The sequence below is a fragment of the Anopheles bellator genome, chromosome 2 (genome assembly GCF_943735745.2).
Source record: "Anopheles bellator chromosome 2, idAnoBellAS_SP24_06.2, whole genome shotgun sequence".
Classification (NCBI taxonomy): Eukaryota; Metazoa; Arthropoda; class Insecta; order Diptera; family Culicidae; genus Anopheles; species Anopheles bellator.
This window is the reverse complement of record NC_071286.1, coordinates 40,839,738-40,867,583: the sequence shown is the minus strand read 5'-3', so window position 1 is coordinate 40,867,583 and position 27,846 is coordinate 40,839,738. Positions and strand designations below refer to the sequence as shown.

The following is a 27,846-nucleotide window of genomic DNA, read 5'->3' as shown; positions in this document are numbered from 1 at the left end:
CAAAAACTACGAACCATTTGTGGCGTCAGAACATCGATGGCAGTTGATTGGATCACCGAGAGTTTCGTCACCACCAACAGGGGAACTTAATTCCGAAAATCACGCTTCCGGTCCTCGAAACCGCTGGTGCGTAACATCAATGGACTTACCAGGTTCCTGTACATTTGGTTGGGCCAGGTAGTCCACATCGGTAGACCCATCTGCTGTCAAGCATGGCCACCCGTTGATTGATCGAACCATTCCACAATAACCCTTCGACGGCCTATTAGTCGTACTGTGGATGTCAGGAGAATTCGTGGCTGTTCGAGGAGCTATGTTTCAGCTCGCTCGAGTTGTGATTCAGGTGCAAGAAGTTGATAGTCTGCAGTTCGGCAATGTCCGTGGTCGCTTGCTTGTCACCGTTGGCCGCATTCTCTATCACGTTTACACTCAAATGGGCCGGACGAGGCATCCCAGTTCGCATTCGGTACTCTTCAGTACTTTGTGGACGCCATCGCACCGACACGGACCGCTGGCGATCTGCATGGCAGCGGAAAAGGTGCATTTTTCGATTCAATATGATTTGATAACAAATGTAAGAATCCTAACATCGAACAATAAATGTAAAGAAAAAAAGTATCACTTCCGACAACACACAGTTTTCGCATTACTTACTACAGTTTTTCTAATCTGAGAGGAACGGACCGGGCCGTAATTTACTACAGTTGAAAAGCATAGAATTTTTCTAAGGCGTTCGAAGGAGTTTCACAAGAAATTTCCAACAGGCTGGTTGCCTACGGTTTTTGCGGTTTCCAAGGTACTTGCCTTCGATATTAAGGCTTCGTTCAGCCTTTAAGTTACACAACCCATGTTACATCCTGTTCGGAATGATTAATGATGTGGTTCTGGTTTTTACGCCACCCGTCGATCGATTGGTCAACTCAGAAGTGAAAAATATAAAAACAGAAAGATTCTGATATTCCTGCCATAGGCAAGGCAGCGCCCACTGGAAAGTAAATCTAGCCTACAATCTGTTTTTTGAAGAAACCTACAAAAGTAAAGCGCAACAAATATGTTTAACAAACAAGATTTTGTGTTAAGAGTTATGACTACTTCCGAATGTAATAAAATAATAACAACATCTCCGAAAAAATGCTACCTGTTCTTCACAGATTGATAAAATTTATTGGATACGATACAAATAATCTATTTGCAATACATTTTGCTGACTACCTTTGAACATATCCACTGGATCGGCTTACAGGATTGCAGAGCAAGATATGATTCAAACCCTTGCTAGAAATTCCATAGCCCAAGGGGTATCCCGATTCAAGTTGCGGCACTGTTTTGCTTCGACACATCTTCAATCTGAGAACGCAGGATGGTTCAGTTTGAAGAAGGTTCATAACATAATACCCATCGTTTCTCTGTCTTAAAGCGTTCAACTGTCCACTGCTCGTGGTTGTTCTACCACCATGATATTTTAAATTTGCAACAAACAGTGGAGCCGTCCAGTTTATTCCTTGAAAAAAAAAACATCGAAATGGGTTCATTCGGTGGATTCTCCATAAGTGCATAACATATTATCATAGCGAATCTGTACTTTTGAATACTGTAGTAAGTGATTACTGTACTGTAGTAAGTGATTTGTAAGTAGTTATTTCGGGTACAGCATATTTCAAAACCATACAAACAACCAACCGGTTACCTATTGTTCAGATGTGTTGTTCAGATCATTGATTTAAATTTTCATCAACTTACACGAACGATATCGCCCAAGCTCGGAATTGGAATTCTTGTTCAACAGCACACCCTGTGGCACACCATCGGGCATCCGTGAATTGATGAACTGCAAACAGCAGAAGCAGATAATTTCCTGGAAGTACACCCTGAACCTTCGGGAGAAACGGAGAAAAACATGATTTGCATTTCAATAACATTAACGAGCTACATCGACCGAAGAATACCTACCGACCGTTCATCCAGTAGTAAATGATAGGATTGACCATCGCGTTTGACATCGCGAGCCAGTAGAAGCCCAAGTACAATTGCTGCACGTAACTGGAGGAAGTCATTTGATTGTTGTGATACGCGTACACGAAGAACAAATGATATGGTAGCCAGCAGATGGCGAATATTGTAACGACAATGATGAACATTCGGACTACCTATTGAGTAACGAAAAGAGGGCATGAAAGTACTGAGAGACTCAGTTTGTGTTTATAGGCACATTTTTCTGACTGGTAGAAATAACTTTTCGCCAACAAATATATCACTTTTGGGAGAAGAACCTCTGATGAAACGAATGTTTCAGAGACAATCTCCACTTTAACGGTAAATAATAAATAGAAGCAGAAGGCTTCCACAATACCGTTGGCCGTATCAAAAATATTACGTCAGCTCGAACACAAATGTTGCTCAAACAAGCATCAGAATTGTCCAACAAAGTACGACGACACTACTTATTCCCACTGGAACAAAGGAACGAAGCTATGGCTTCCGGTTGGCAGAGGCCACATTCCCATTTCCCCGGTGGTGAAGTATTTTCCATTTCGTCAACCAATTTGCAAAATAATGCGTTGACGTTTCCCTTACAGTTTCCTCCATAAGCTCGCGTGAAGGAATGCAAATTTCCCAGTCTTAAAGATAAAACACATGACAGCAGAATTTCTATGCTGCTTGTGCCATTTCCAGAGGTTAGTATTCCCGCCTGAATGTCGTCCAGGCAAAGTATTAGGAATATGAGTGACTTTATGTAAAGAACTACACAGGGAACTACTGAATTTATGTCCGTGCGACAGTATTTTAAAGGCATGTCACGATCTCGGTGTGGGAAAAATGTGCTAAGGCTAAAACCTGCTGAACTGGACTACCTACCGGAGGGTGGTTGTACTGATGGGAGGTTTTCCTGGAGGATGGCATAGAAGTACTCCAGCCACACATGTACCCCGGTAATTGCCAGTTTAAGCGGGACTAATTTTCATGCCAAACCAATGAACCATAGCCACCAATGAACCAACGGGAGAACTAACAATAAAAATGCCACTTACTCTGCCAGAAAAAAAGCGTCGCGTGGTTATCATCTGCTATCGTCATAGTGAAAGAACATGCCTCATACCAAACTAATAACGTGTTTGCTGTATTGCCAATGGATGTCTTTTAGAACCTGTTTGAACATATTTGAAACGTCGCATGCGAATGTCCGAAGATTTGTCATGTTTCATTCATTTCTTGTTAAAAAAGATATCTTCCAAAGTATTCAGTCCTTTGACTGAGAGTTTCAGAATACTCCGTAGCACCAAATTTCCATTGCGTTTCCAATAATATACTTATTTAATCCTCAGGTCGTTTTTGGTGTTTTGTATCTATTCGAACGCAGTTACAATGTTAAAAAGGGATTATAAGTCTTTCTAAATTTCTTGGCAAAAGTAATCGATTCCCATTTTTACATTCACACTTTTGTAAAACCAATAAGCAAATCTTCAGGAAGCTTTACCATCACTACCTGAAACTCGTATTTCGTCGTATTCATCGTATTCTGCCCAAAAAAGCATCTCAATTAAGTAGGAAAAAGCAACTTGCATAAATCAGTAAAAAAGGTTCGTCAGACTATTTATATCTTAAGTAATGGGATTAGGGATTCGGGGACATATTATTCAACTTATGGAAGGTAAACCTTATGTGCCTGATACAATATGAGGGTTAACGAATGTACAGAACTTTACGCTTGCCATGATTGAAGTTGTGCAAGAATTGGTCAGAAATACGAATTTCTTCATGCTAGATGAAAACATTTATCCAACATTCAACAAAAAATTTTTCCTCTACGCTGCACACAATATGGGAAAAAGGTGGTCATGTTTGGAAGTTACTACCCCGAAAGAAAGTTACTAGGTTGGGTCAAATTTTAGTTTACGATACTGCGCCGCTCAATGATAGCAACAGTCTCAAGAGAATTTGTCCTGCATATAAAACAGAGAAAATGCGTAGCGATGAACAGCATGTATCATACATAAATGCAGCGTAAAGATAGAAACGATAAGTTTTGAAAAAAACTACACTACGGATTGTCCCATTCGCCGTATGCAAAAATTCCGTCGAATCAAACATTAATAGTATAATCTCTTAATGTGTTTCTGTCGTGGACCATTGACAATGGAGCTGTCAAGAGTGAGAAGACAGTCGAGCAGTCAGTCGATCATAAGCAAGCGTGCTGAACAGACGTGCTGTGTTACTTACTACAATAAAGGTTGATAGGTAGATATTGTAACCAACCTACCAAAGTTACTTTACAAGTTCGACTAATTACGTGCAAGGTTACAACAGTTTCATATTAAAACGTTATCGTAGTGATAATATTTTGGGACGTTTATCATTTGACCCAGAGAATATTTACTTTTGCTTAATGAAAAGAAAACTTAGGAAAAATATGTAAATTTAACTGTGTCTTTAAAACGTTTGAAAACAAAAACTGCAGATGGCTTCTTTTGTCAACCTGTTGTTAAGAACAAATTGTGCATGTATTTGATACAATATATAATCGTTTATCGCGACTATACGCTTATATTAGCTAGGCAACACGATAACCGACAGGATCATAACAAACTTTAGACCTCTCAAACAATACTGTATAATTATGTCACACTATTAGCACCCTTCTATAGTCAGTAGAGCTGAGCAGAGCCAGAAAGATTATACTTCAATTTTCCTGAAGTGATTTCTAGTGTTCGACATCGTCAAAATTGCTGCTTTTTGAAGTGTTGATGTCGAGTAGAATCGCCTCGATCTAGAAATACTCCATTGAAAATAAAACCAATCACCCGTACCCTTTTACCTTCCACTTAAACAGTTTCGTGACATGGGATTCATCCAAGTGCTTATGTACTATGGAGGGCCTTTCGATGGTAAGCGATTGGCCCCCATAAGTCCGGCATATCTGTTTAGTCCAGCAGGTTGTTTATTTACTAAAAGGCCTACCCATTCATACCAAAATCTATCGTTCAAGTTGTTCTCGTAAATGCAAGATGTAAAACAGGAAGTTTGGCAGACAACCTGTGGTGTGTAGCCCGCATGCCTCTCGTCGAGCAACATTTATTCCACAATACCATCAAAGCTCCTACTAAAAGTTACAACAAGAGCAGAAACGCTATCAATTGCTTCTGCGAAACTGCCTATTGAATTCACATCAGGTGTTTCTTCTTGCACCATTCGATGGAGTAAGCAATTGATTAATTCGTGGTCAACAACGTTGTGTCCCCGGGGATCTCAGAGTCTCAGGGTAATTTGAATAAAAGGATTTACTTCTCTAGACAACCATTTTGGACACTTGTGGGATCTCTAACGAAAGTCGAGTATTTCGTGTACTTGGTTGTATTCTCTTGAAAAAGAAAATGCAGAAGTACTGCTAGAGCCCTTCTATCTAGGAATATTGGTCAACGTTATTAGGTGCTTGCTTTTCGCTACCATTATACAACTTTTTTTGATTTTCGAATTTCGAACAACAGATTTCGGAAAACCCCAACCTCAGATATATCAGAAATAGCTTGTAATGCATGAACGTTGGGTAACTTTCTTGAAGCATCATTCAATAATGAAAAATATAAATTTAAAAGACTGTGATGGCATGGTTGTAAAATGAGTTTAGCAATATGATTCACGCTTTGCAATGTGAAATTTATATTCACCTGTAAAATGTATTAGAAGGTAAATGTGCAAATGAGCACACACACCGGGTTACTGCACGGCTATTGTGAAAAAGTTGCACAGTAAAATTGGCGAGACAAAGCCACCAACACCAACAGGATTAATCTTAATAGCGCCAAATATATCTTGCGCTCAAGGCAAATAGGGACCGCACTTAATTCTAGCGGAAGCGTCGAAAATATAAGGAACAAAAGCAGAACAACAATAACCAGCAACAAGAACAACGCAGCTTCGAACTTTTAGAAGTTCGAACGAGCGTGCTCAAATTTTGAAGTTAAAGCACGAGCATTTGTAATGCAAGTTTCGAAAATTATTAAGAAGCACAACATCTCTTTTTGGAATAGACTCTAAACTTTGCAGCAAAAACACTTAGGGTTGAAATTTTTTAAATTTATTGCTTCTGCCTTGCTTCTCCTTTTCTTTTCACCCTTTATACGTTCTGTACTTCCTTTTTCATTTAAGGTTTTTTTTCCGAAGAAGGTCACTGGTACATTCGTTTTAAGAGTTTATAGCAAGCGATTCACAATTTGAAAACGGTTCAACAGTAGACTAAACACAAAATTCGCCGAAATTTAATTAGAGCCGAGGAAAGGTAAAACGTGTCTGCCACTGTTTTTACCTTTAGCGGAACCAGCTGTATAAATAAAACAATCTGAGTCATCGCACTTACCTTTTTCTTCGATTTCATCGATTCCAGTTGCCGCTCGGTGTGTTCCCCTATCGATCGGCTGCCCCATAGCTCTCGACCCATCAGCGAATAGCACACGATCATGATCAGCATCGGAATCCCGTAAGTGAGTATCAGGAACACCAGGTTGTAGCTGACGATGGATGAGATAAGTGGAGCAAATGCCATTTAAGTGTACACGTTCACCGGACACGCGCCCACTAATTGAGTTATTTCACGAAAGTTCCATACTCCTAATTGGTTCCGCCAATTCCCGACGGACGACAAGAATGATGAACGTGTGTCTCGATTCGGTCCTCTTGGCCTCTTGGCAGCTATTAAATCGTCCCTAACGAATACCGTGAGATGTGGAAACGTTCCAGGTATGTAGCAAACGAAGTTTTCAATACCCCTTGACTAGACTGGATTCGCTAAAGCAATTTGCACGCCATAAAGGTTTCAACGTGTTGCTTTATTGGCCATCGATACACGTTATGAAGTTAAAAACTAACATGAAATTTAATACCGAGTATGCTTGTTGAATACTAACTGTCTGGTTTTGTGGTACTCAATAAAACTTTTGATAATTACAAGAAAACATTAATGTCGGTAAATTGTAAATCACTACATAAGATGAGTTTAAATAAAAACTCACCTAATACCTTAACGTATAGAGTCCAAAAATTTGTTTGATAATCACTTTTTCTTTCACATTGCTTATCGCAAATCATATTGTACTAAAGATGGTAGAAACATTTGGTATAAAATTCTATTGTTAACAACATTTTATCCACTGTTTAAAATATGTTTGATTGACATCTACCATCGATCAAAAAGAAAAAAAACTAAAATTCTAAAATCGGAAGAACTTTATCATAAACATTGATGGATGGAATCTTTACGAGAGCGTATATAAAATAACTTGTGCCATTCCTCTCAGCGCTCCAATGCGCTGCAAAGCGAAGCTGCCTTTTGGCAAGTTTCCATTTTTCAGTTGAGACGATTTTTAATTAACTCGTTTCATTTGCACATTTTCCTTCCGGCAAGCCACCGGGCCAGATGTTACATACAGTTGGTTTTAAAATTAGTGCCGTAACTTCTTGCGACAATTATTCAATTTAATACTATGGCAATGTTTCAGTATAACTCGTCCGTCGGAAGCAAAAACGTTGATGTGCGATTTATTCAGAATCCGAAGGTGGATGTGGTTAGTTTTAGCATTGTTTTATACGTTAGCAATCGTAATGTTTTTTCACACAATCAACGTTTATTCAATTTATTTCAACTTTCCTCCAATGATCCCGATATTATTCCGCAGCGCTAGACGTTAGCGCAACCAAGGATTCAATCGCATCAGGGAAACAAGTAGTTTGAATTAACAACTTAACCTTAATTAACGTACAGTTGGTCATAAATCAATCATAAAAAGGATTCCTCAACTAGTCTTCCATGGTCGGAGAATTTTCTACGTTGGCACCTTCGGTAGAATGTAATACAAAAAGCCAAAACTTGCTGTGCAACTGTGTAATAGCAACAAATCCATTACAAAATGAATCAATAAATACATTGTATCTTGAAATTTGAATATGTTTTCTTTAATTAAGATGGAACCGACCTCAAACACCGGCAGGGAGTTGTAAGCAATTCAATTGAAAACAATGGTAGATGTACTACGTAATTTGCTTAACTAAAGACCTCAGTGAAATACACATTAATAAATATAATAAACGCATGTGATGAAGCATATAAAAACATATGTGTAAATGCAAGGATGTGTGCAAAAGGATTAATTTAGGCACGATAATTTCAAATAGGAATTTATCCCTTTCGCTTTTGTTTGTCTTCTACTTTCTCGTTCTGTCAACCTTTAGTTTCCTGCTCATGGGCTTTCCCCCCACCGCCCTTTCTGTCTCTCTCTCTCTCTCTCACTCTCGTTCTCTCTCAATCGATCACTTCTCATATTTGCATCGGTTATGAAAAAGTCATTCGTTATTCTGATATAGGTTCCGTTAATCGGCTTACCCATCACACAAATACGGCACTCGAACTGCCTTGGCAACCAACCCCAACACAAAATAATTAATTGTGGAACCAATCCACATATGGAACTTGAAAAAACCCGCAGGTTTTCTGGAATGTATTCATTACGATGTTTTCATTCATTTCTACCTTTATTGAATTATTCTTTCAAGCATCCCCACGGCGTAGAAAAGCGTGAACCCCAATGTAGAAAAGCGTGTTTATATTCAATCTTCTTCAACCGATTGTTTAATTTTAAAATTATACGGAAATGGTATATTTTTTTCAGCTGGCACAAGTAATTAAGAAATAACAAACCAGAACCCAGACAGGGCGACAGCGACTTGTTTGTTAATTTCGCGTGAAAGATGAAATTTAATGAAATATAAATTTCGTTTAGCAAATATAAACCACATAAAGAGGCTTGCCCAGAAGGTTAGCAATGGTTGTCATGGTTCGTCTTGAACTTTCAAAGTGACCAAAGTAGTTATCACAGGAGTAGACGATTCGAACTTCTCTTCTTTCTACTGCTCACTGCTAAGAAACCATCATCACGACTTTGTAAACTTTCTCTGGCAGTGTAGATGCAAATACTCTGCTCAAAGCAATGATCCCGTTCATTGGGCTAACTTCCCGATGAACCAGATGACCGCAACAAACTCTACGCAAGCAGACTTGTTTGGCTTGTTTCATATTTTGGGTACAGTCCATAGGCCTAGTTGCTGTAGAATATAGAACGGTTTTCTCCAGCACCACTCACAGCACAATTTGAAAATTTGTTGATTGGGTTCAGAAAATAGCGATGTCCTTGATGTTGGTCGACGTTTCGTTCCACGATCGTTTGCTTTTCTATTCCAAAACCATCCGGTTCTTCTGCTAGACGGCGGACGACAGCGGGACTGTGGCCATGGTGAACATCATTGCTATGCTGTCGAGTTGCAAGCCAAAATTGGATTATCTGTCATAATATTTCTCTATGCAAGATGGGCAAGTACTGAAGCCACACGAATTCCAAAGTTGACTAGGTTTGGCTATCAACATAGGTTATCAGAGCTAACTGTAGTCTGCAGATTGGATTGGCGTTGGCGTTCACCAACTTCATTTCGATATCATTCACATGTTTTTGTGTGCTTTTGAAGTGCCCATCATTTATATTTTTCTCTATGTTACGAGAAACAGAAAGTTTAAAAAGCACATCGAGGAAGATAACTTTTAGTGTAACGGTGGTTTATTGATAGTATTCCTTATTTTGAGAAAAACTTTTGGCATACTCACATTTTATTTAACGGGTATTATGGAAAATATGCAAACAAGCGTTCCTGATTTATTATAGAGCTGGCTGTAAGATGCCTGAAGCTGTTTGGGAATCTTACGACCATTACACATTTTTTTCATCTTCAATTAAAGGTATCTCAAAAGTACATCTCTTATGGTCAATTTCAAACAATGTTACCTTCCATATTTGGTCGTTTGAAAAATAATTTTCTCGCTCTCCTAACATTCCCAGCTATAGAATTACGTAAACCTTCGGATTCATTTTATTTGATATAGTCAGAAATTGGATTTCCTACAACTGCTACCGAACCGAAACCAAATTACAGCGCCCAAGGAATAATTCATATTGTTGGAATAATGCTGCCCATTCTTTGGCATAAATCATCGAGATCTTCATTGACCGGCAATGTGAAAGAAAGGAAACCTAACCTGCTTATTCAATTATCCGACTGAATTATGTTATCTGCTCCATCTGGAGCAGCATACCGTGGGTCTTTTCTCATTCGCATTTTTATCTAAAAAAAGTAGCCAAAGTAAACAAACATACATTGGTTGCGGAGTAGATATAAATGAAACCATGAATTTTACATTGGGGCTATTTGAGTTGCCCAAATATGCCCAGAAGTTAATTGCTGATTAATGGATTGTTGCAGAATTAACTATACATTTGCAACTCACAACTTAGGAGCGTGTACGACGACAGGTGAAGGAGATAGTATTTCCAAGGGAATGTTGTATTCAACTTTCGCAGGAGTACCAGGTTGTAATTAAACTAATGCTGGTTGTTCAGTAAACTTCTGATGTTGGGCATGTTATGTTAAACTAGGCAGCGCACAATTCAATTATGACCAGCGATTACACTTGCGTCATAGTTGTGAAAGTTCTCATTGGTCAATAGACATACGTTGAAGTTTTGGCAATAATGTCATAGTTTGGGAACAGAAATTTAGATTCAGGGTCATTTCGGTGTTTCTTTCGTTTCAGAATGTTTACGTTACGTTTCTCACGGTGCACATATAGTAATACCATTGATTTCCTATTATTCATAGCCCTTGGAACGCAAGCCCTTCAATGCAAAAGTTGATTATTATCTGTAATGTTTGTTGGTTTTAAGTTCTCAATAATTGATTATTTCCCAATTGTTTAAATTAAAAAAAAACAAATGTTAGTTGTTCTTTGTTAAAGCCGGATTGATTCCATAAATAAAGTCACCAACCTATACGATAAGGCTGAACAATACAAATTGCCACAATTGCATTACAAGTTTATTAATTAAAATTAAAATTGAGTAAGAGAGATGCTGTTACATAAAATTTCTTTCAACTGCTCGTTTGTGAAGTTTCCGCTAGTTCTCTTATATTACACAGCTTCAAAACTTTTACGTACAACATTCGCTTTAAAAAAAATAAAGTTGAAACACACAACAATTTCAAAAAAACGTTAATTCAGTTTGTAACCTCAGAGATTAGGTTTTCTCCTCTTAAGAAAAAAGGAACACTTGTCGGTTAATGATGCTAGCGATTTAGGTTTTAGCTTTGCTTCTTTCTGTCGTATAAAAACCTATTTAGCTACCATTTACTCGTTTGCTATTTAGCTAACAAATTCTCAGTATTAGAACTTTGTGACAAATTACCACTGTATGTGTTACATGCATATGGCACATCTGTAGCTAGTCTTCACGGCCATCCTTGAAAAGTTACCAACCACGTACATATACACGTCTGATAGTTTAGTGATTATAAAAATAGTAAAACTCACATGTAATCTGCCATCGATGTTGGGTACCGCCCATCTGGCCAGAGCATGTAACACACAGTCCGCGTTTTACCATTGTTGTACCTGCAAAAACGTTAACTTATTGTATAGTTACAAATAAACGAGAGCGCCATTACACACACCGTAACGTCATAATTTTGTTTTAGAAAATATTAACTCAAGCTGAAAACTACTGTTTTAGCAATACCAAACCATCATTTCAAACAAAGGGAGCATTAAATAAATGTGTAAGTTTACTAATAGTTTATCAAATTATGGCTAGATCCGACTCAACTCTTAAGTAATATAAAACTCCCTAGTTACATTTATGTCGCATCGACAGCCATCTAGAGAAAAGTCACACTTACCGCTTGGTCATCACAGTGGAGTACATGAGGCACGGTGCCGCCAGAACACAACTCAACGCCCAGATTATTAATAGAAAGATTCGAGCTTTCTTACGAGACGTGCGATGGCGCAGTGGGTGAACTATTGCTATGTATCTGAAAGACAACAAATCATGAAACTAGTGATATTAGATTGCGAAGCGTAATAAAGCTTTTCTGCGGGAATATTGCAATTAATTTTAATTATTTTCGTCACTCATCTAATTCATGAACACAACTGTGAATGTTATGAATGAGCTACACATGGACTACCACATACGTTCCGAACTTGCCTAGCAGCGCCAGGTCAATTTCGGTATTAAATTCAACCGTCCTATTCCCGATGCTTTGGAACATTGCTCCATAACATCATCATCGAAACACGTCGCTTTGGTGGCCATTTCTGCAACTCCACACGACACCAGTGACGTATAATATTTCATTATTTTTCGGAGTATTTGTGAGAATTGATCGTTTCGCAAACACTTTCGCACTTTCATCTTTCGCATTAAACCATGGCTTTGGATTATTCCATTTTCTTAGTATTGTTTTTTTTTTCAATTTTACAGAATGGCTTTTGATGGGAGTCCTGCAGAAAGATGAAAGTCGATCAATTTCTGTTCACAACTCTTGCCGAGTTGGTTGTATTATTTTAGCCAACAAACTTATATGAACCAATAAGTCGAACTGAATCGAACATACAAATACAAAGTTTGGCGATCTATCGAGTTCCAGCAGGCAAGATGTATTAATAAATATCAATCAAATCCAGAACGCCGGAATCCTGATAAACTTTGATGTTGGAAAATGTGCCACAACAATATACGATAGTGCCCTGCCAACTTCGAATAAATTCACTCAAAAGTCGCTCAACCAGAAGAAAACGAATCAAATATTTTGGTCGCATTTCAATCACCGCAATGTGCGTAGAGTGCGAAAAGAAACTTCAAAAAAATGGTATGATAGTAGAAAAAAAATCAATCATGCCAACAAACAAACCTCCTTCATCATCCGGGTTATCAGTTTTCCAATCTTCGGAATAGCATGACGTCGTAAGAACCCAGCAGACGAAGAACGAGTAGATGCCGCGACGCCAATCCGCCTTGGCGAAAGTTCCGACAGGCCGGGGGCGAGCTAGGGTGTTGCAAACGTGCTGATAAATCTATGCCTCGTTGTGACACCGGACTAGCCTAACCACATAGTGACCCCTAACCCTCAGATATTTTGTCTGACAATACGATGCTTGAAATGAGATATTTCGGTCCTTCAAAACACTCACTAAACCCAGCACAAGAAAAGTAAGCAACCGAGCGGCACACGCTAACCATGACCTATGCAATGTTGGATTGATGTTGTGGGAATCTGCTGAGAGCTGCCCTGCGGTCACAAACCGTCAGCATCGCCCACCACAAAGATGTTAATGAACTTCAGCCGGGCCACAAACTACCATCGTGCCCGATCTGCGGACGTGTTTCAAGTGCCGATAAGGAGCTATTGCCCCAAAAGACTTTATTATCACTTATTTTGAGGTTACGCTGCGTGTCATGGTGCTCCCAGAGTGCAAGTCTGTGGGCCCCTAAGGATGCCAGCAGCCACTATAAAAACCGTTACTTTCTCCGAATGCCTCGCCATATCATGCGGGGAGCTCAAGTGTGACTTTTGTTGTGCAAGTAAATCTGCCTCCGTTTAGCTTCTTTTGAGTATTCTTAAAGCGGTCTTCAGACGTCGTCGGTGACAATGGTGTTCGATAAGAAACATTTGCTACTTCTGCTGGACCGTCCTCGCGAGCCAGTGTTTATGGGCAAGGGACGCGTAGTTTTCGATGTGCCGGACAATTACCTCACGGACCGGTATCGCCCGATCGGGTCCGAAATCCAGAATCGGTTTGGTGAAAACGCCGAGGAGAGGGTCACCGTGCGTAGTATCGCACTGCCCGATCTGCGTATACCGATGTCGCTCGGGCGCCAAGAGCAGTTCTCGCTCTTTATTCCACGCCACCGAAAAATCGCCGCACGCTTGATTGACATCTTCATGGGCAAGTATTGGATATTCACGAAATTATACGTTTTTTAAATATTTGGTAACCGACAAACCCGTACCAATTTACCGTACCGTCCCTGTTGAAAATGGTGCTGGAACTGTGCAAATCGTGAAAGCAATGGATGAGAAATGAAAACAAGTTGGCCAGTAGCATCATGTTATCAAGAACTCGTTGTTGAATTCAATTAAGTCACGCGTAACTCCCTTTAGTGTTATTAGTCAGTGCAGGACCCTAGTAAACATACGTGTCTCATCGTCTTAGTTCGTCGCTTGCAAATGTGTTTGAAAGTATTTAAATACATTTTCGTTACACAACAGCCTTTGTGCTTCGAAACGGTGTGATACGTGGCTGTATGGTACGCCTTCCATTTCAACTATGTGAAAGCCCACCGTATGCAATCTGGACGTCTTAATGGCCCAAAAAGTAATTATTCAATATTCCCGTGGTACTGAATGTGCTTTAGGCTACTTCGCGTCGAGGCAATCCATTCAAATCGATCACATAACACTGAAAATTTAATAAAAGCCCTCGCCACTCTAGCGAAGCTGGTGTCCTGTCCTGAGCTAGTGTCACAACAATCGGGTAGGAAAGGCTGATAATTTATGCAGCTTCGAACGATCGTTCCATGCTACAATTGATTTTCCTCAGACCCTTGTGTTGTTGTCAATCGACGTCTTTCTATTTATCAAGATTACCCCGAATGCGTTGCAGTCACCGACGAATGGTGTTCCCGCCGAGCACCATTGGCACTGATCCAAAACTCTCTTCCTCATGAACACTTCATTCTTTTCTCTGAGCCAAAACAAACGCTGTCCTCGCTGTAACTACTGGTATCCAGAAGCCACTGTAATGTATGCAAACCAGCACAGCGGGAGGTAAATGACTTTCAGTTGCAATTACCTTTTTCACCGGATAGGTTCAGCATGATCGATACAAAAGAAGGAAATGAATTGCTCGACCCACTTATGACCTTCTATCATTATTCACGGGGCGTCAGAAATGTCACATTGAGCGTAACATACGCATATGTAATCACAGCTTCGATTTTTCCATAATTGAATCGCAACCTGTGAATCGATTGCTTCATTGCGATTGGTTCGTTTATTTGAAAGGAAGTACATTTTTTCTACGTATAGAAGAGTAGATAAGCTTCACTTCTGACGAATGCGTAATCACGAGAAAGAAATATGTTTGGTGCGGCGGATCTTTTGAGACCGACAAATTTGGCAAGAAATTGAAATGGTGGAACTTCAATCTAACTTTTGACTAATCCGCCGCTTTAACTGAAGTATTTGGAAACACCCATAGATAATGTATCTTGCTCTGGTGTCACCATTTCACCTTGCGCGTAATCTGTTTGACCTTATTTTTGACTGTGTTTTGCTTCGCCGCCGAAAATCAATTACGATAAAAGCCTAGACGCCAAAGTTCCAGGTACGAATATCGTCAGCAAATGTCTTCGTTGTTCCACCACACATTTCATCTGCTCTTTCTTCGCATACATCACCTACGAATACCGCATTGCTTCCTTCCCAACGTGTCGTACTTCTTCGCGGCCCTCGGTGCAAATGAAGACTGCATTTGGCTTGGTGAGGGGTTGCCCAAAATCAAATCAACAGAGCCCGGCATGGCCGGGTCATGCTGGAGGCGCCCTGTCACTTGTTGAAGTTGAGAAATTATTCAATTTGTGCTTTTTGCGTGTTCATTTTTTGTGCACGAAATGCGATAAGCTACTTAAGAGAAACAAAAAGAAGCATCTTCCCACGAAGTGTTGACATAAGGACGACTCGCTGAGTTGTTCGCTCGGAGTTCGAAGACGATAAGTAATTTATTTTTCATCAAGTAACAGAGGCCATTTATACTCCATCGAATTTTGCTCCCATTAACACTGGCGCAAATGGCGCCATAAACTTCACCTTGAAAGTGGTGTTAAATTTTCCAATCAGATGAAAGTGACCAATATTTGTTCCACAATGCTGTCGCGGCAAAAACAAGTGAAACTTGGTGGTATCGGGACACTTGCTTGGGGATGTAATTAAATGCCGCGTTTAGATTTGTTGTCATAAGACTTTTTAGCTAATGGGAAACTAGGCCACCTAACAAACTTTTTTTCTGAAATTAATAATCCCTCCCCACGCGCTCTTAATGTTGCTTATTATTTTTTTCAATTATATTTTTAGGTAATGTTGAGGTTGCTGAAACTAATCTATACTTTTACCGAACAATAAGGTAGAATGTTTATAGTAAAACGTGTGTGTTCCAGTTGTTCATCTTTACCATCTATTAGCAAAAACGTCATTACGAAACAATTAAGATGCATTTCTTTATTATTTGGTTTATGGTTTATTGAACAGTGATTTCGTTCCGTGTGGCATACTAATGTTGAAAACTGAGTATTTCAAGCAGCATTATATTTTCAATTCACCCACGGACTGTTTTAGGAATGCGCAACGTGGAGGATCTGCAGAGTTGTGCCGTTTTCGCACGCGACCGCATCAACCCGTACCTGTTCAACTATGCGCTGTCGGTTGCGCTGCTTCATCGGAAGGATACGCATGACCTCGATCTGCCGACGATTATCGAGATCTTCCCGGACAAGTACGTCGACTCAAAGGTGTTCTCTCAGATACGAGAAGAAGCCACCGTGGTGCCGGAAGGCATGCGTATGCCGATCGTAATCCCAAAGGACTACACCGCTTCCGATTTGGACGAGGAACATCGCCTGTGGTACTTCCGCGAGGACATCGGTGTCAACCTGCACCACTGGCACTGGCATCTGGTGTATCCGTTTGATGCGTCCAACCGAGCCATCGTAGATAAGGACCGCCGGGGAGAGCTGTTCTACTACATGCACCAGCAACTGGTGGGCCGTTACAATTTCGAGCGCTTCAGCAATCGGCTGCAGCGCGTCAAGCGGCTAAACAATCTGCGCGAACCGATAGCCGAAGGGTACTACCCGAAGCTAGACTCGCTCGTGGCGAGCCGGGCCTGGCCGGGACGCATTGACGCGAGTGTGCTGAAGGATTTGAACCGCGAAGCGGATCAGATCAAACAAGACGTAGCCGATTTGGAGCGCTGGATTGACCGCATCTACGAGGCAATCCATCAGGGATTCGTTGTTGATGTAAGCATCACCAAATCGCTATCGTGACCAGCGTGTTTACCAAGCCATTCTAATTGGACGCATCTGCCACAGGAATCCGGCAACCGCATACCGCTCGACGAAGAGAAGGGCATCGACCTTCTTGGCAACATCATCGAGTCGTCCACCCTTTCGCCGAACCGGCAGTTGTATGGCGATATGCACAACATGGGACACGTCTTCATTTCCTACGCCCACGATCCTGACCATCGGCACCTGGAGTCGTTCGGGGTGATGGGTGATGTGGCGACGGCTATGCGAGATCCCGTCTTCTATCGCTGGCACTCGTATATCGACGACATTTTTCAGGAGCACAAAAACAAACTAACGCCGTACACACGGTCTCAGCTCACTTTCGACGGTATGTCCATCACCGACATCACGGTGCAGCCGGAGGACGGTCCAGCGAACACGTTCCAGACCTTCTGGCAGCAGTCGGACGTGGATCTGTCGCGCGGAATGGATTTCGTACCGCGAGGCAACGTTTTCGCTCGGTAGGTAAACGTTCACTGTTTGCAGCGTAACATTTGCCAACATCGACTTTTCTTCCAAGTCTTACATCCGCTTGTCATCCGGCTGGCAGCGTGACACGGTTTTCGTTCCATTTCGGGAGAAACTGGAAAAAAATAAACTTCCACCTCGTATTGCACTGAATGTGTTGCGAGTGACATTGCGTCCCGTTGTGTTGTGCCACCTAAATATTAGATTCCGGTGTAGCAAAGTGTGATTCCGGTTTTTTCCTATCCACAAGCCAAACACACACAAGCCAAATTTAATCACAAAACGGGTTCTTTCATATACAAATAGTTTTCTAGTGAAATTTAATATTTTATGACGAATGAAAAGTCATGAACGCAAAGTGTTTCCGAGTGATACAATGATGTATTGTCAGGTGGCGTATAATTGAATATGAAAGGGTTCCAAATTGAATTGAAGTGAATGGTAGCAGTGTGAAGTTTGCCAGCATCCATTATTTGATTATGATTACTATTATTACAGGCCAATTCGAACATCAGCTTTTTTGTTGAATCGACGTGCATCAACAAATGAAATCGTGCGCTAAAATCAACCGGCACAGAACATGACTCCGTAACATTTGCTTAATTGCTTTTTGATTGGATTGACATGTCGTTGCGTGCGTTACATGCAACTGGAAAATCCCATAACATCCTTCGTTACGCCTCAACATGTACAAGGGCGGTAAACCTTGGTGACAACGGCTTTAACACTTGTTGCCGCCGAGTCGGTATTTCAATAACACGACGACAAATGGAACCCATTGGCTCGCCATTATCAATTATCTCATTTCCTGATGAAAAACGGAAGCTGTCGGAGGTGACAATTTTTCCTGCAGATCTTTTTACATGTTTCGTTTTTTCAACATCGGTAAACACGGAAATTAGTTGTCTCTTTATGGATCGATACTGTGCATTACAAACATTATCACCGATCAAAAGTTTTCCAAAGTTTTGTTGAGCATCGCAGCAAAAAATACCCATAGCCTCGCCATTATACAGTTTCAGCTAGCCATTATACAGTAAAGCTCCTTTATGAGAAACAATTTAAGAACTGTTTCTGAAGCATTCCCCATTCGCTAATTTATAGAAGTCAGAAGCGTATTTGGGACAGAAACACGGGAGACAAATCCACACTCCGTAGGATGTGCTTATTCGTAACTATAAATTACACAATAAATTGCTTGACAGTAGAAAACAATTAATTATCATATTGAATGCCAAGTATGGCTGTATGCTGCTAGGAAAGTTATATTCTATCGTGCGAATACACTACACTGGGAATACTACAGCAGCAGCCTGCAAAAACTTTAATAATGGGTTAAATTCCTCTAGAAAACCGAAGCTCACTCATACGCATATTGTAACTCGTACGTACATAACACATTGTTCTTAGCGATCCTCCAATTACCCTCTGATCGGCAAAGGAAAAGACCACGATGAAGTTATTTCCGGCAGAGCGGAAGTTCGTACCGAAGTTGTTCACCAACTTTGCGATGCAAAAGGCCTCGAAAGGCTCGATGTTCCCCTGGCCCATAGAAATGGTGCCAGTGCGAAGACGCAGTAGAGAATTTAGTTAGAAAAGTAATTTAGAGTGATCCGAAGACATCTTCAGTGAGGAAGTTTTCCATTTTAATTATTATATAATCACAAAACGGAACAAACGGCCCACGATGCGCCTATCGCACGGAGTTCAAGCTAAGCGTTTGTTGGATTGCAAGGGACCAATTTAGTAACATCACGGTACACTTTGACAAGTTGATAGAAAAAGAGACTGATTATTGGAAAGAGCCACCAAACTTTCGTCTCACGATTTCTCTCGAATGTACATAGTTTTTGGCAATCAATGAATCGAAAGTGTTCTATGTTGTGTTATTTCACCTTCAGATTCACGCACTTGCAGCATTCGCCGTTCGTCTACACCATCATGATCGAAAACGATTCCGACGCTCAGCGAATGGCATTCGTGCGAATTTTCCTCGCCCCCAAAAATGACGAACGTGGCACGCCGATGGTGTTCCGGGATCAGCGTTTGTTTATGATCGAACTGGACAAATTCCTAGTGGCGTGTAAGTAAGGCGAAAAGAAAGCTCCTTCTTGGTCAACAAGGTTTTAGACAACAGAGAGGATGTGATTTTATGTTACAGTGCGCCCCGGATCTAATAGGATTAGACGCCGGTCGAAGGAGTCTACTGTTACCATTCCCTTTGAGCGTACTTTCCGAAACTTGGACCAGAATCGCCCGCAAGCCGATACGCCGGAGGAGGCAGAGTTCAACTTTTGTGGCTGCGGATGGCCAGCGCACATGCTCATCCCCAAAGGACTACCGGAGGGGCTGCCGGCCGACCTGTTCATCATGGTGTCCAACTATGAGGAGGATCGGGTCATACAGAACTTGGTGGGCACGTGCAATGATGCCGCTTCGTACTGTGGCGTCCGCGACCGCTACTACCCAGACCGTAAAGCTATGGGCTATCCGTTCGATCGGGCAGCCCGTAGTGGCGTGGACCGGTTGGCAACCTTCCTCACGCCCAACATGGCCGTTCAGTCGATCATGATTGTGCATAACGATCGAACAGTCAACCGAACCGGTTGATTCGGATCACAACCGGATCACAACTAAACTTTTAATAAAAACATATACTACTCAAACAAGCCTCAAGTCGATTGGTAATTTTTGAAAAGCATAGTAAAGTAAAGATCAAATTGAACCATCCAACAATAAAGTGCCTCGACTGCATGAAAGATGAAATCCAAAAGCATATACTTATCAAAATGACGGTCCTATTTAATTTAATTTAATTTGTTAATTTCATTTGTATAATAAGTAATAACAGTCATTCTTTGTGGGTGCATTGGCTTCTCTTGCACGGCATGTGAGATTTCCGAGCCCCAAATACGAGAATTCTGCTAATTAACATAAGCACCGAGCTGGAAATGAGTTTTTTAAATTACGTACAGTTTGAGTTGAAGACTCACCACTTTGGAAATAAGTTTTTAATATTACCCAATTTTCGGCAAGCGCATAGCGACCCGTTTCATAAATGTCAAAGGTTTTACTAAATCGTTACTATTTTCACAGTTAAGTTTGGCGTCTAAGCTCATTCTCATTCATTCATCCTTCAACGTGTTTGACGTTCAAGTCAAGAAATCGGTAGTTTAAATTCCAAACACAAGGAGGACTATCCTATACATAAGTAGTTTCAATAAATAGCGCCGAATCTTTCGCATTTCAAAAAATAAACATAAAAAACATTCACATTGATAACTCAACACCTAAACATTGTGGAGGAAAAATGATCTCGAAAATTTCGTCCTCACAAGTTTGATTATTAGTTTTGTTAACTTTCAAATTGCATTTGCAGCGATCCTTGGGGAACGAGTCCAATCTGTCCCAACTTATTGAAATTTTTCAAGCGAAGAAAGGTATGCAGTGGCGAACATAAGTTCATCTACAAATGTCATCGTATTAAAAAAAAACTTGGCCAAACTTTTACATAGCAAGATTAAAATTGAATTACCGAGTTCTGCTTATTGAAGTACCTTTTTTAGAACGAGAAGCAGTATCCGCAAAAGGAAAGTTTTCTTTTAGCAGGATGCATGTAACAAGTTTCTGGGTTCCGTTTAGTGAACCGTTTTATTAAGTAAAACTGGTCATGATTTCAACTACCAAAAATGTTTCCAAGTAATTCGTCATGCTGGTATTATCGTGTGATAAGTGATTGAATGATTGAATGATAATTTATATAATATTATCATTTTGATAAATTTTACTTACCGATCGAACGATATTGCCACAAGTGTAAACACGGACGATGCGACGGACATGTTTGCCATGAAGTTGTTTATCGTGCAGTAAACTGATCCAAAAGGCCAGTCGGAATTGAGCATAAAGATGAAGTTGAAGGAGCAATTCAACGAAGACATCAGCAGGTCTGCGACACTTAAATTCAGAAGAAAGTAGTTGGTAACAGTGCGCATTCGGCGATGAGCTGGAAGAATGTGAACGCAAATACGCATAAATAAAATAACAATGTACTGCTGATAATAACGGGGCTTACTTAAATACTTATACACAATGTAATTTGAATAAAGGTTCGTAGGTTATTAAAAAGCACGTACCCCGCTTAAATCGATCCAAACAAGTAATGCATGCTAACTGCGACGCACGTTTACTAATATTGTCTTGCCACGCACTTCGAGGCAAAACGCCGCTGTATTCAAATCCTACGGCTAGCAGCACTATATTCGAATCCTTTTTTGTTCGTTCGTTTCACCAGCACAATATTCAAAGTGCATATGACCTTTTCCAGGATGCAGTATGAAAGTGTACAGCAGCCAAGGGCAAAAACAAAATTTTCCACTGCACTTTAGTGGGCTTAAAAAGGTTTCTTGCCAACATTGAATACGAAAAAAAACATCATGTGTGCTGCACTGAAGGTTTTTGCTCGTTTTAAAGCACAGTATGAACGTATTTCGGGAAAGTGCTCCTACGTACCTTATGTTTTTGAACATTTCGAGGGTTTTTACAGCAATGCGTGGAACGTGACTCTGTCAAGTGGAAATAAATTTGACAAAACATACCCACCTATCAACGTCGCCTTTTTTACCAGTTTTCGTTTCTATCTAACTTTTTTATAGCTAATGAAACATGTTTGCAGAGTAGCCTTTTGTTAAAAAATGCGCCATCCAACTCTCGGCGCGTTTATTGGCCAAACAACCCGAAACGATGTGTTAACACCAGATTTAACCACCGTGATGCATGGGAATCGACTATTATTGCACTTGCAGTTCTTATGAATATATAGAGACACATTTGTCAATTAGATGAACATTGATTAATTTCACACGTGAATCATAAAGTTTAAATGAATAGATGTAATACATATAAACATATAATATTCTCGTACAGTTTACTTTAAAATAACACATTTGCAATTTATGATGATTTACGAATGATGAATACGGTACAAACCAATGCTTCAAACTTTTTGCTGTGTCAAAAAACTTTATGGATGCTAAACTTTAAACCTCTTGAAATATGTTTTAAGAGAGTTTAAGAAGAAGAAGAGAAGAGAAGAGAAGAGTTTTGCTAGGACCGCTCAGCGGTTGTTGCGTAAATAATAAATACTCTTCGCCTTTTAAGTATGTAGCATTGAATTCGTTTTTTAATGATACATAATATACTTGATATAAATACAACAAAGCCCGTTCCTTGAGAAATTAATCTGTTCACTTTTACTTTTTAGTTTAGTTTTTTATGAACATTGTACATCAATGGTTGCAAGATAAAATTCATTGCTAGCCTTTTCAATGTGCAAAGGTTAACGGATTTTCCCCATTAATATCAATTATGGTAGATCCTTCATCAATTTTTCATTAGCATCCTGTGTTCAAAATAATCTAACCTTATTGTATCTCTGCATTGACCCAATTTTGTTGCCGGCAACCTAATTTACTGACGAATTGTTTGAAAACAAATTGCTAATTGACTTGCTTTTAATCGTAGCTTTAAAGTGTATTATAGTACCGGAATAAGTAATTCATTCTAGAAAAGAAGCGTTTGTTGCATCGTTTCTTTTGTCGAATACATGAATTAGCCGAGTTGTGCTCGAACACCGACAAATGTAAGACTTAATTGGCAAAGCTAAAATTATAAAGACAAATGTTAACTATCAGTGCTGTATGATAGATACGATAGTGCTAAACAGCATTTTTTTAAGTAACATAACTTGAAACATCTTAAACATTGTTTGTCTACTCTTTTCTTTTTCGTCCGATTTATGAAAGTATCCAGTTTTCAAATAAAAACGCCATGTTACCCATGCCATGGCGTTCAGCAATGCCTCAAATATGCTTTCAGGCATGTGCTTTGATGTGTGGATAATGTAATCAAATGCCTTAATCGACCTTCAATCTTGAACCTGATGAAAAAAACTCGATTTAGTCACAAGAAAGTAACACCCAAATGGTTTCGGAGACTGCTAACTACTAACAACTGCTAATACATAAGCGTATTCTACGATATAATCATTCCTTCGAGTATTAATCATGTAGTGAATCGTCTATTGGTTATAAATTAATCGTTATTATTAATCGTCTATTGAATCACCTATGCGTTTGCATTATCGCGTCGCAATTATCAATAGGTGTAATTCAATTTGGCAAATTATCTACAAGCTAACCGCTACACGGTTAACCCGAGCCGCTACACGGTCTGGTCTATTTCTCCAATACGAGACCTTTCGTGACTGGCGGAAACACGATGGAAGGTTCAATCAAATGACAAAACAAACCCTGTATTTTCGTTAAGTGTTCTTGGAAATCAACGTCTGTCACCGGCTCTTTATTAGCTGCAACTTCTGTTGATTTATAGGACTTCCAGCGACATGCCACCAACAGATATTTTGATTACTCCTTTACGTTTAATTTTCTGGTGAACATGGCCATGTGAGAATGTGGAAGTCTGCGTTAGCTTGTATATTGCAAATAAAAATGAATTGATTGGAAATGGCATCGTTCTCATTATACATAGCTGAGTTGTGTTGTGTTTCAACAACGTTCAACAATGTCTGTAGATTACTTTGTACCAGTTAAAGCTTCCCAAATCTTATCGGATTGACGATGTCAGATGTCTTATTAATAGCTAGCGTTTCAGCAGTGAAACGACGGTAACAATGTAAATGTTTTTGTAAAATTTCGTCGTTTCAAAAAACAAAATTTTTCAAAAATATATTCACTTAGGTCCGCTGCTTTTAAGGTTGCTTCGAATAACACATTTTCACGTGTTCCACGAAATTTCCGTTACGTGCATAGTATATGTACATTATTAACTTTCTAAACATGAGCTGTGTTTAGATTGATGTCGGCTAATTACTTGTCTGTCCCAAAATCCTGACACACCATTGATATAAATTGGAAAAAAACCTAACCATTAACGGGGAAATCCACTTACCGAGCACGATCCAAAGGACAATGCTGTTGCCAGTGATGGCGACCAACAACATCGCGCCGAAAACCACTCCCCACGCGGTCTTTAGCTGCCAGGGAAGCTCGTACGGGCTTTTTGTAGTCGGGAACAGACACTCCGTAATAAACTCTCTGCAAACAAAAAGACAATCTAAGCGTTACTGTGAGTTAGAGCGTCCGGCCGATGAAACCACCACCTAGAGAAAAAAAAACTATCCAAATTTAATCATCAGCGGTTCCAAAGATGGGTAAAAGAATTCGCAACGGTTGCTGACGACAGTGTCGTCGTTCTTCATGTAGGCAACACAGCTTACATGCTTGTCACGCCAAATTGTTCATGAGCCGCGGCTTCCAGAAGAAATCAAACGGATGGGAGAGATGCCCAACTTTTACGGAAGTCTATAAGTCTCGGTGGAGTAATCAATATTCCATCAGAAACTTAAGCCCATGGTTTTTCAAGACATTAATATCAATACCGTTACCAACATTCCTCAGATTATTGTTGGGCTCTGCTGTAGACCGCATCTGTCATACTAATAAATGATGAATATATTACAATTCATCAATTCATACAGCGTGTGTTTGCATTAGAGTTGACAAATGTTAGACAAATGTTTCGTAAAATTAGAACAGGAGCAGCATGGCAAAAAAATATCAACACATATTATTGCAAGATGGTGCACCGGTTGTCCCGATGGATTTGCGGCAAACCTTTTTGTTTTCACCAACTGTCTTTCGACAAAACCTTCCATACAAAATCGGAATCGCAGCTCGGAACGATGCTATGAACCCAGCTTTAAGGAGTCATTACAGTAATCAAAGGAACACCTCTTTAATGCACAATCCTTTGGAATGTGGCAGATTCATTCACGTGGTAGAATTTTCGACAAACGAACGGTAACCACATTTTTAATTAAAAGTTTGGAAAAACATAACTAAGCTACACGTGTGAATGGAATATTTTGTGTTCATGTAATGGGACACAGGTTTTCTCAATGAGAGCTAAAGGCTATGAAAAAACTATTAAAAAAATATTGGTGCAAAGACGGTTTTCAATCGCCTATAACTAATACTCCAAATATTTTTGTGTGTGCACAGCACCTTCTTTTAAACTTTTCTAGTTGTATAAACAAGCAAATAAATATACCAACCCAAGCCTCACTTTTTTATTCTGCAGACTGGCTTAAACCTGGCTAATTAAGGTAATGGTTGTTGTAAAATTGGGATAAACATTCTTAAGAGTGACTGAATAAGCAGTTATATACCTTTCGTAAACTTGGCATCTTGGACTATCTCTCATGGCATTTCACAATTCGCTGGATGCATTCTTTGGTAGGGAACGGTCCAACGCCAGAACGCCCACAGGAAAAACGTCCTCACGTCTTCGACGTGCACAGTCATGTAAAAGTATCCAAATCGATTTCCAAATGTTCATTTAGCAATGCGGGTTGTTTTGGACATAACATTAACATGTCGGTTGCGATGGACAGTGGATGGATGTGTCTTTCACCAGCTGCCACAATTAGTCACCATCAGACCGCACCAGCCTAGCGTGGCATGGCAAAAAGGATCTAATCTGCATACATTTCGCTCAGAACCTTCCCGTTGGTCGTAATACGAATGGCAGCATCCGGGTGCCACCAGTCGTTTACAGGGCACAGTAGGAAAACCGGTCCGGCGTGTTACGCAGAATACGCCACACTTGTGCATTGTCGCAGAACGGCTTTTTTCACTACATACTCGTGAGTAACGCAACTGCCAAATGCAATTTTCAATTTCGCAGCGACAAAAACTATCAAATGGCAGGACACGAAACCTTGCAACGTAACACACTCCATCTCCACACCATCTCATTTCCATCAAAAGCGTAGTTTTGAATATGAGGCTGCATTGCAAATGTTTAAGCTACGAACACTAATGCTGAGCGCAACTTGCAGAAAGCAGTGGATTAATTTCAAGGGTACCTCTTTCGCCAAAATGACCTTTCGCCACTTTACAAACGACAAAATTTGTTTTGTAATGTTTGATTGTGCACATTTACTTATGTTGTAACAGTTAAAAAGTAGTTTTCAGAATATTCGACAAATCCTGCTGTCTAGAGGCAATAGTTCGCGAAACAGCATCAAACGAATGTTCTTTTCTCACATTCCAGCCACACATTCTATCATTTGATATTACAGCCATTTTCATAGTTTATGATCGTGTCCAGTACAGTACAAATACGTCTGTTTCTTATCCTATCAACCAGTCCTTAAGTGCAATACGTCGATAAATTAATCTTTCATTTCATCTCTCTGGGGTAATGAATCCTTTCCATAAGCGACTTTGCGACAACTATGCGGTTCGCATGGCCATACGTGGTTGGTTGCGTTGCGCGTCACTTCATCCACCATCAAGAGTAGTAACACTATACAAACATTACACGGAGCGCAATCCCTTCCGCAAACATTAGTTCTCGTCATTTTTCTGACAGGCTGTATTGGGCCCACCTGGAGACCGCTCCGGTTCCTCTCATTGTTTGGAAAATTTCCAATAAATTATTCAGCGCTCGGATACGCCCACCGTACCTATCTCAAAGCATATGATACCGAAATTCGCTTCGGCCGTCCGTTCCCTAAGCAATCCGAGCCCGCGCTGCCTCACCTGAGTGTTATCAGGTCGCCTGATTTTGGCACGTATCCTCGGCTTTTGGTGATCATCTCTCCCAGCACGTCGAGCACTTCCGTTCGATTCAGCTCGCTGATGACGGTAGTATTGTAGTCCGTCGACCAAGGAAACCGATGAATGGTCGCCTGGGTGCAATTTATCAGTCGCTCCAGCTCAACGGACTCACTCATGGTGGTGGTGGCGGTGGATCCGCTGTTTAACTTTCACACTTTTCGAAACTTCCCGTGAAACACGTTTGCGCACCTCAGAAACATTCATCAAGAGCACCTTAAACAAACTTCCGCCGCAGCATCTGGGGGCACACTGAAGCAGAATGGTCAGCTCGCTGCTCGACACCAACAAATCACATCCACGGCACGTGTACTGATAGTAGATCGAAACACAACTCCGTGGTCGCTCCGGTGCCCTCCACGAGAACATCGCTTTGCATTGCACTCACGAACATTGTCACCGTCACCGTTTCTCTGTCACATTCACTTAAACCAACCGAATCGCTGGAACGAGGGACTTTTCTTCAACAGCATTATCTTGGAGTACTGCATCAAACTGAGTAGAAACGAAGCTGGTCGAAAATCAAGAACTGTCTATTGAAACAAAAAATCCAACACAACCATCCACAGTTCCTTGAGCCACATCGTGCCTAGAATTGGAGTGGAGTGGCTCTGAAAACCTTTCCTGCGGCATCTTCGACTTTATTCTTGAAATATAACACTTTGTACCATCCCAGG

General features: G+C 40.4%; 2 protein-coding genes across 2 annotated transcripts; one reads left to right on the top strand and one right to left on the bottom strand.

Annotated features, from left to right (window-relative positions):
• Positions 1-283: 283 nt before the first annotated feature.
• LOC131206906 (tachykinin-like peptides receptor 86C) lies at positions 284-27,288 on the bottom strand. The gene is made up of 9 exons (XM_058199501.1): positions 27,095-27,288; positions 24,438-24,583; positions 21,261-21,474; positions 11,767-11,901; positions 11,402-11,482; positions 6,353-6,503; positions 1,951-2,147; positions 1,741-1,874; positions 284-519 (listed from the first exon to the last, which is right to left on the bottom strand). The coding sequence occupies exons 1-9, from the start codon at positions 27,286-27,288 to the stop codon at positions 284-286; spliced, it is 1,488 nt and encodes a 495-aa protein (XP_058055484.1).
• LOC131206904 (phenoloxidase 2) lies at positions 9,427-20,078 on the top strand. The gene is made up of 6 exons (XM_058199500.1): positions 9,427-9,447; positions 13,507-13,819; positions 16,267-16,949; positions 17,022-17,461; positions 19,370-19,551; positions 19,630-20,078. The coding sequence occupies exons 2-6, from the start codon at positions 13,522-13,524 to the stop codon at positions 20,076-20,078; spliced, it is 2,052 nt and encodes a 683-aa protein (XP_058055483.1). The 5' UTR covers positions 9,427-9,447; positions 13,507-13,521.
• Positions 27,289-27,846: the final 558 nt, after the last annotated feature.

What these genes read in the sequence shown, in the direction of transcription:
- LOC131206904 (XM_058199500.1), top strand. Translation starts at nt 13,522, where the DNA reads ATGGTGTTCGATAAGAAACATTTGCTACTTCTGCTGGACCGTCCTCGC. An exon ending in ATCAGGGATTCGTTGTTGAT is followed by an intron (nt 16,950 to 17,021) that starts GTAAGCATCACC and finishes CATCTGCCACAG; the next exon opens with GAATCCGGCAACCGCATACC. An exon ending in GGACAAATTCCTAGTGGCGT is followed by an intron (nt 19,552 to 19,629) that starts GTAAGTAAGGCG and finishes TTTATGTTACAG; the next exon opens with TGCGCCCCGGATCTAATAGG.
- LOC131206906 (XM_058199501.1), bottom strand. Translation starts at nt 27,288, where the DNA reads ATGAGTGAGTCCGTTGAGCTGGAGCGACTGATAAATTGCACCCAGGCG. An exon ending in GGCGACCTGATAACACTCAG is followed by an intron (nt 24,584 to 27,094) that starts GTGAGGCAGCGC and finishes TTTTGTTTGCAG; the next exon opens with AGAGTTTATTACGGAGTGTC. An exon ending in TACTACTGGATGAACGGTCG is followed by an intron (nt 1,875 to 1,950) that starts GTAGGTATTCTT and finishes TTTCTCCCGAAG; the next exon opens with GTTCAGGGTGTACTTCCAGG.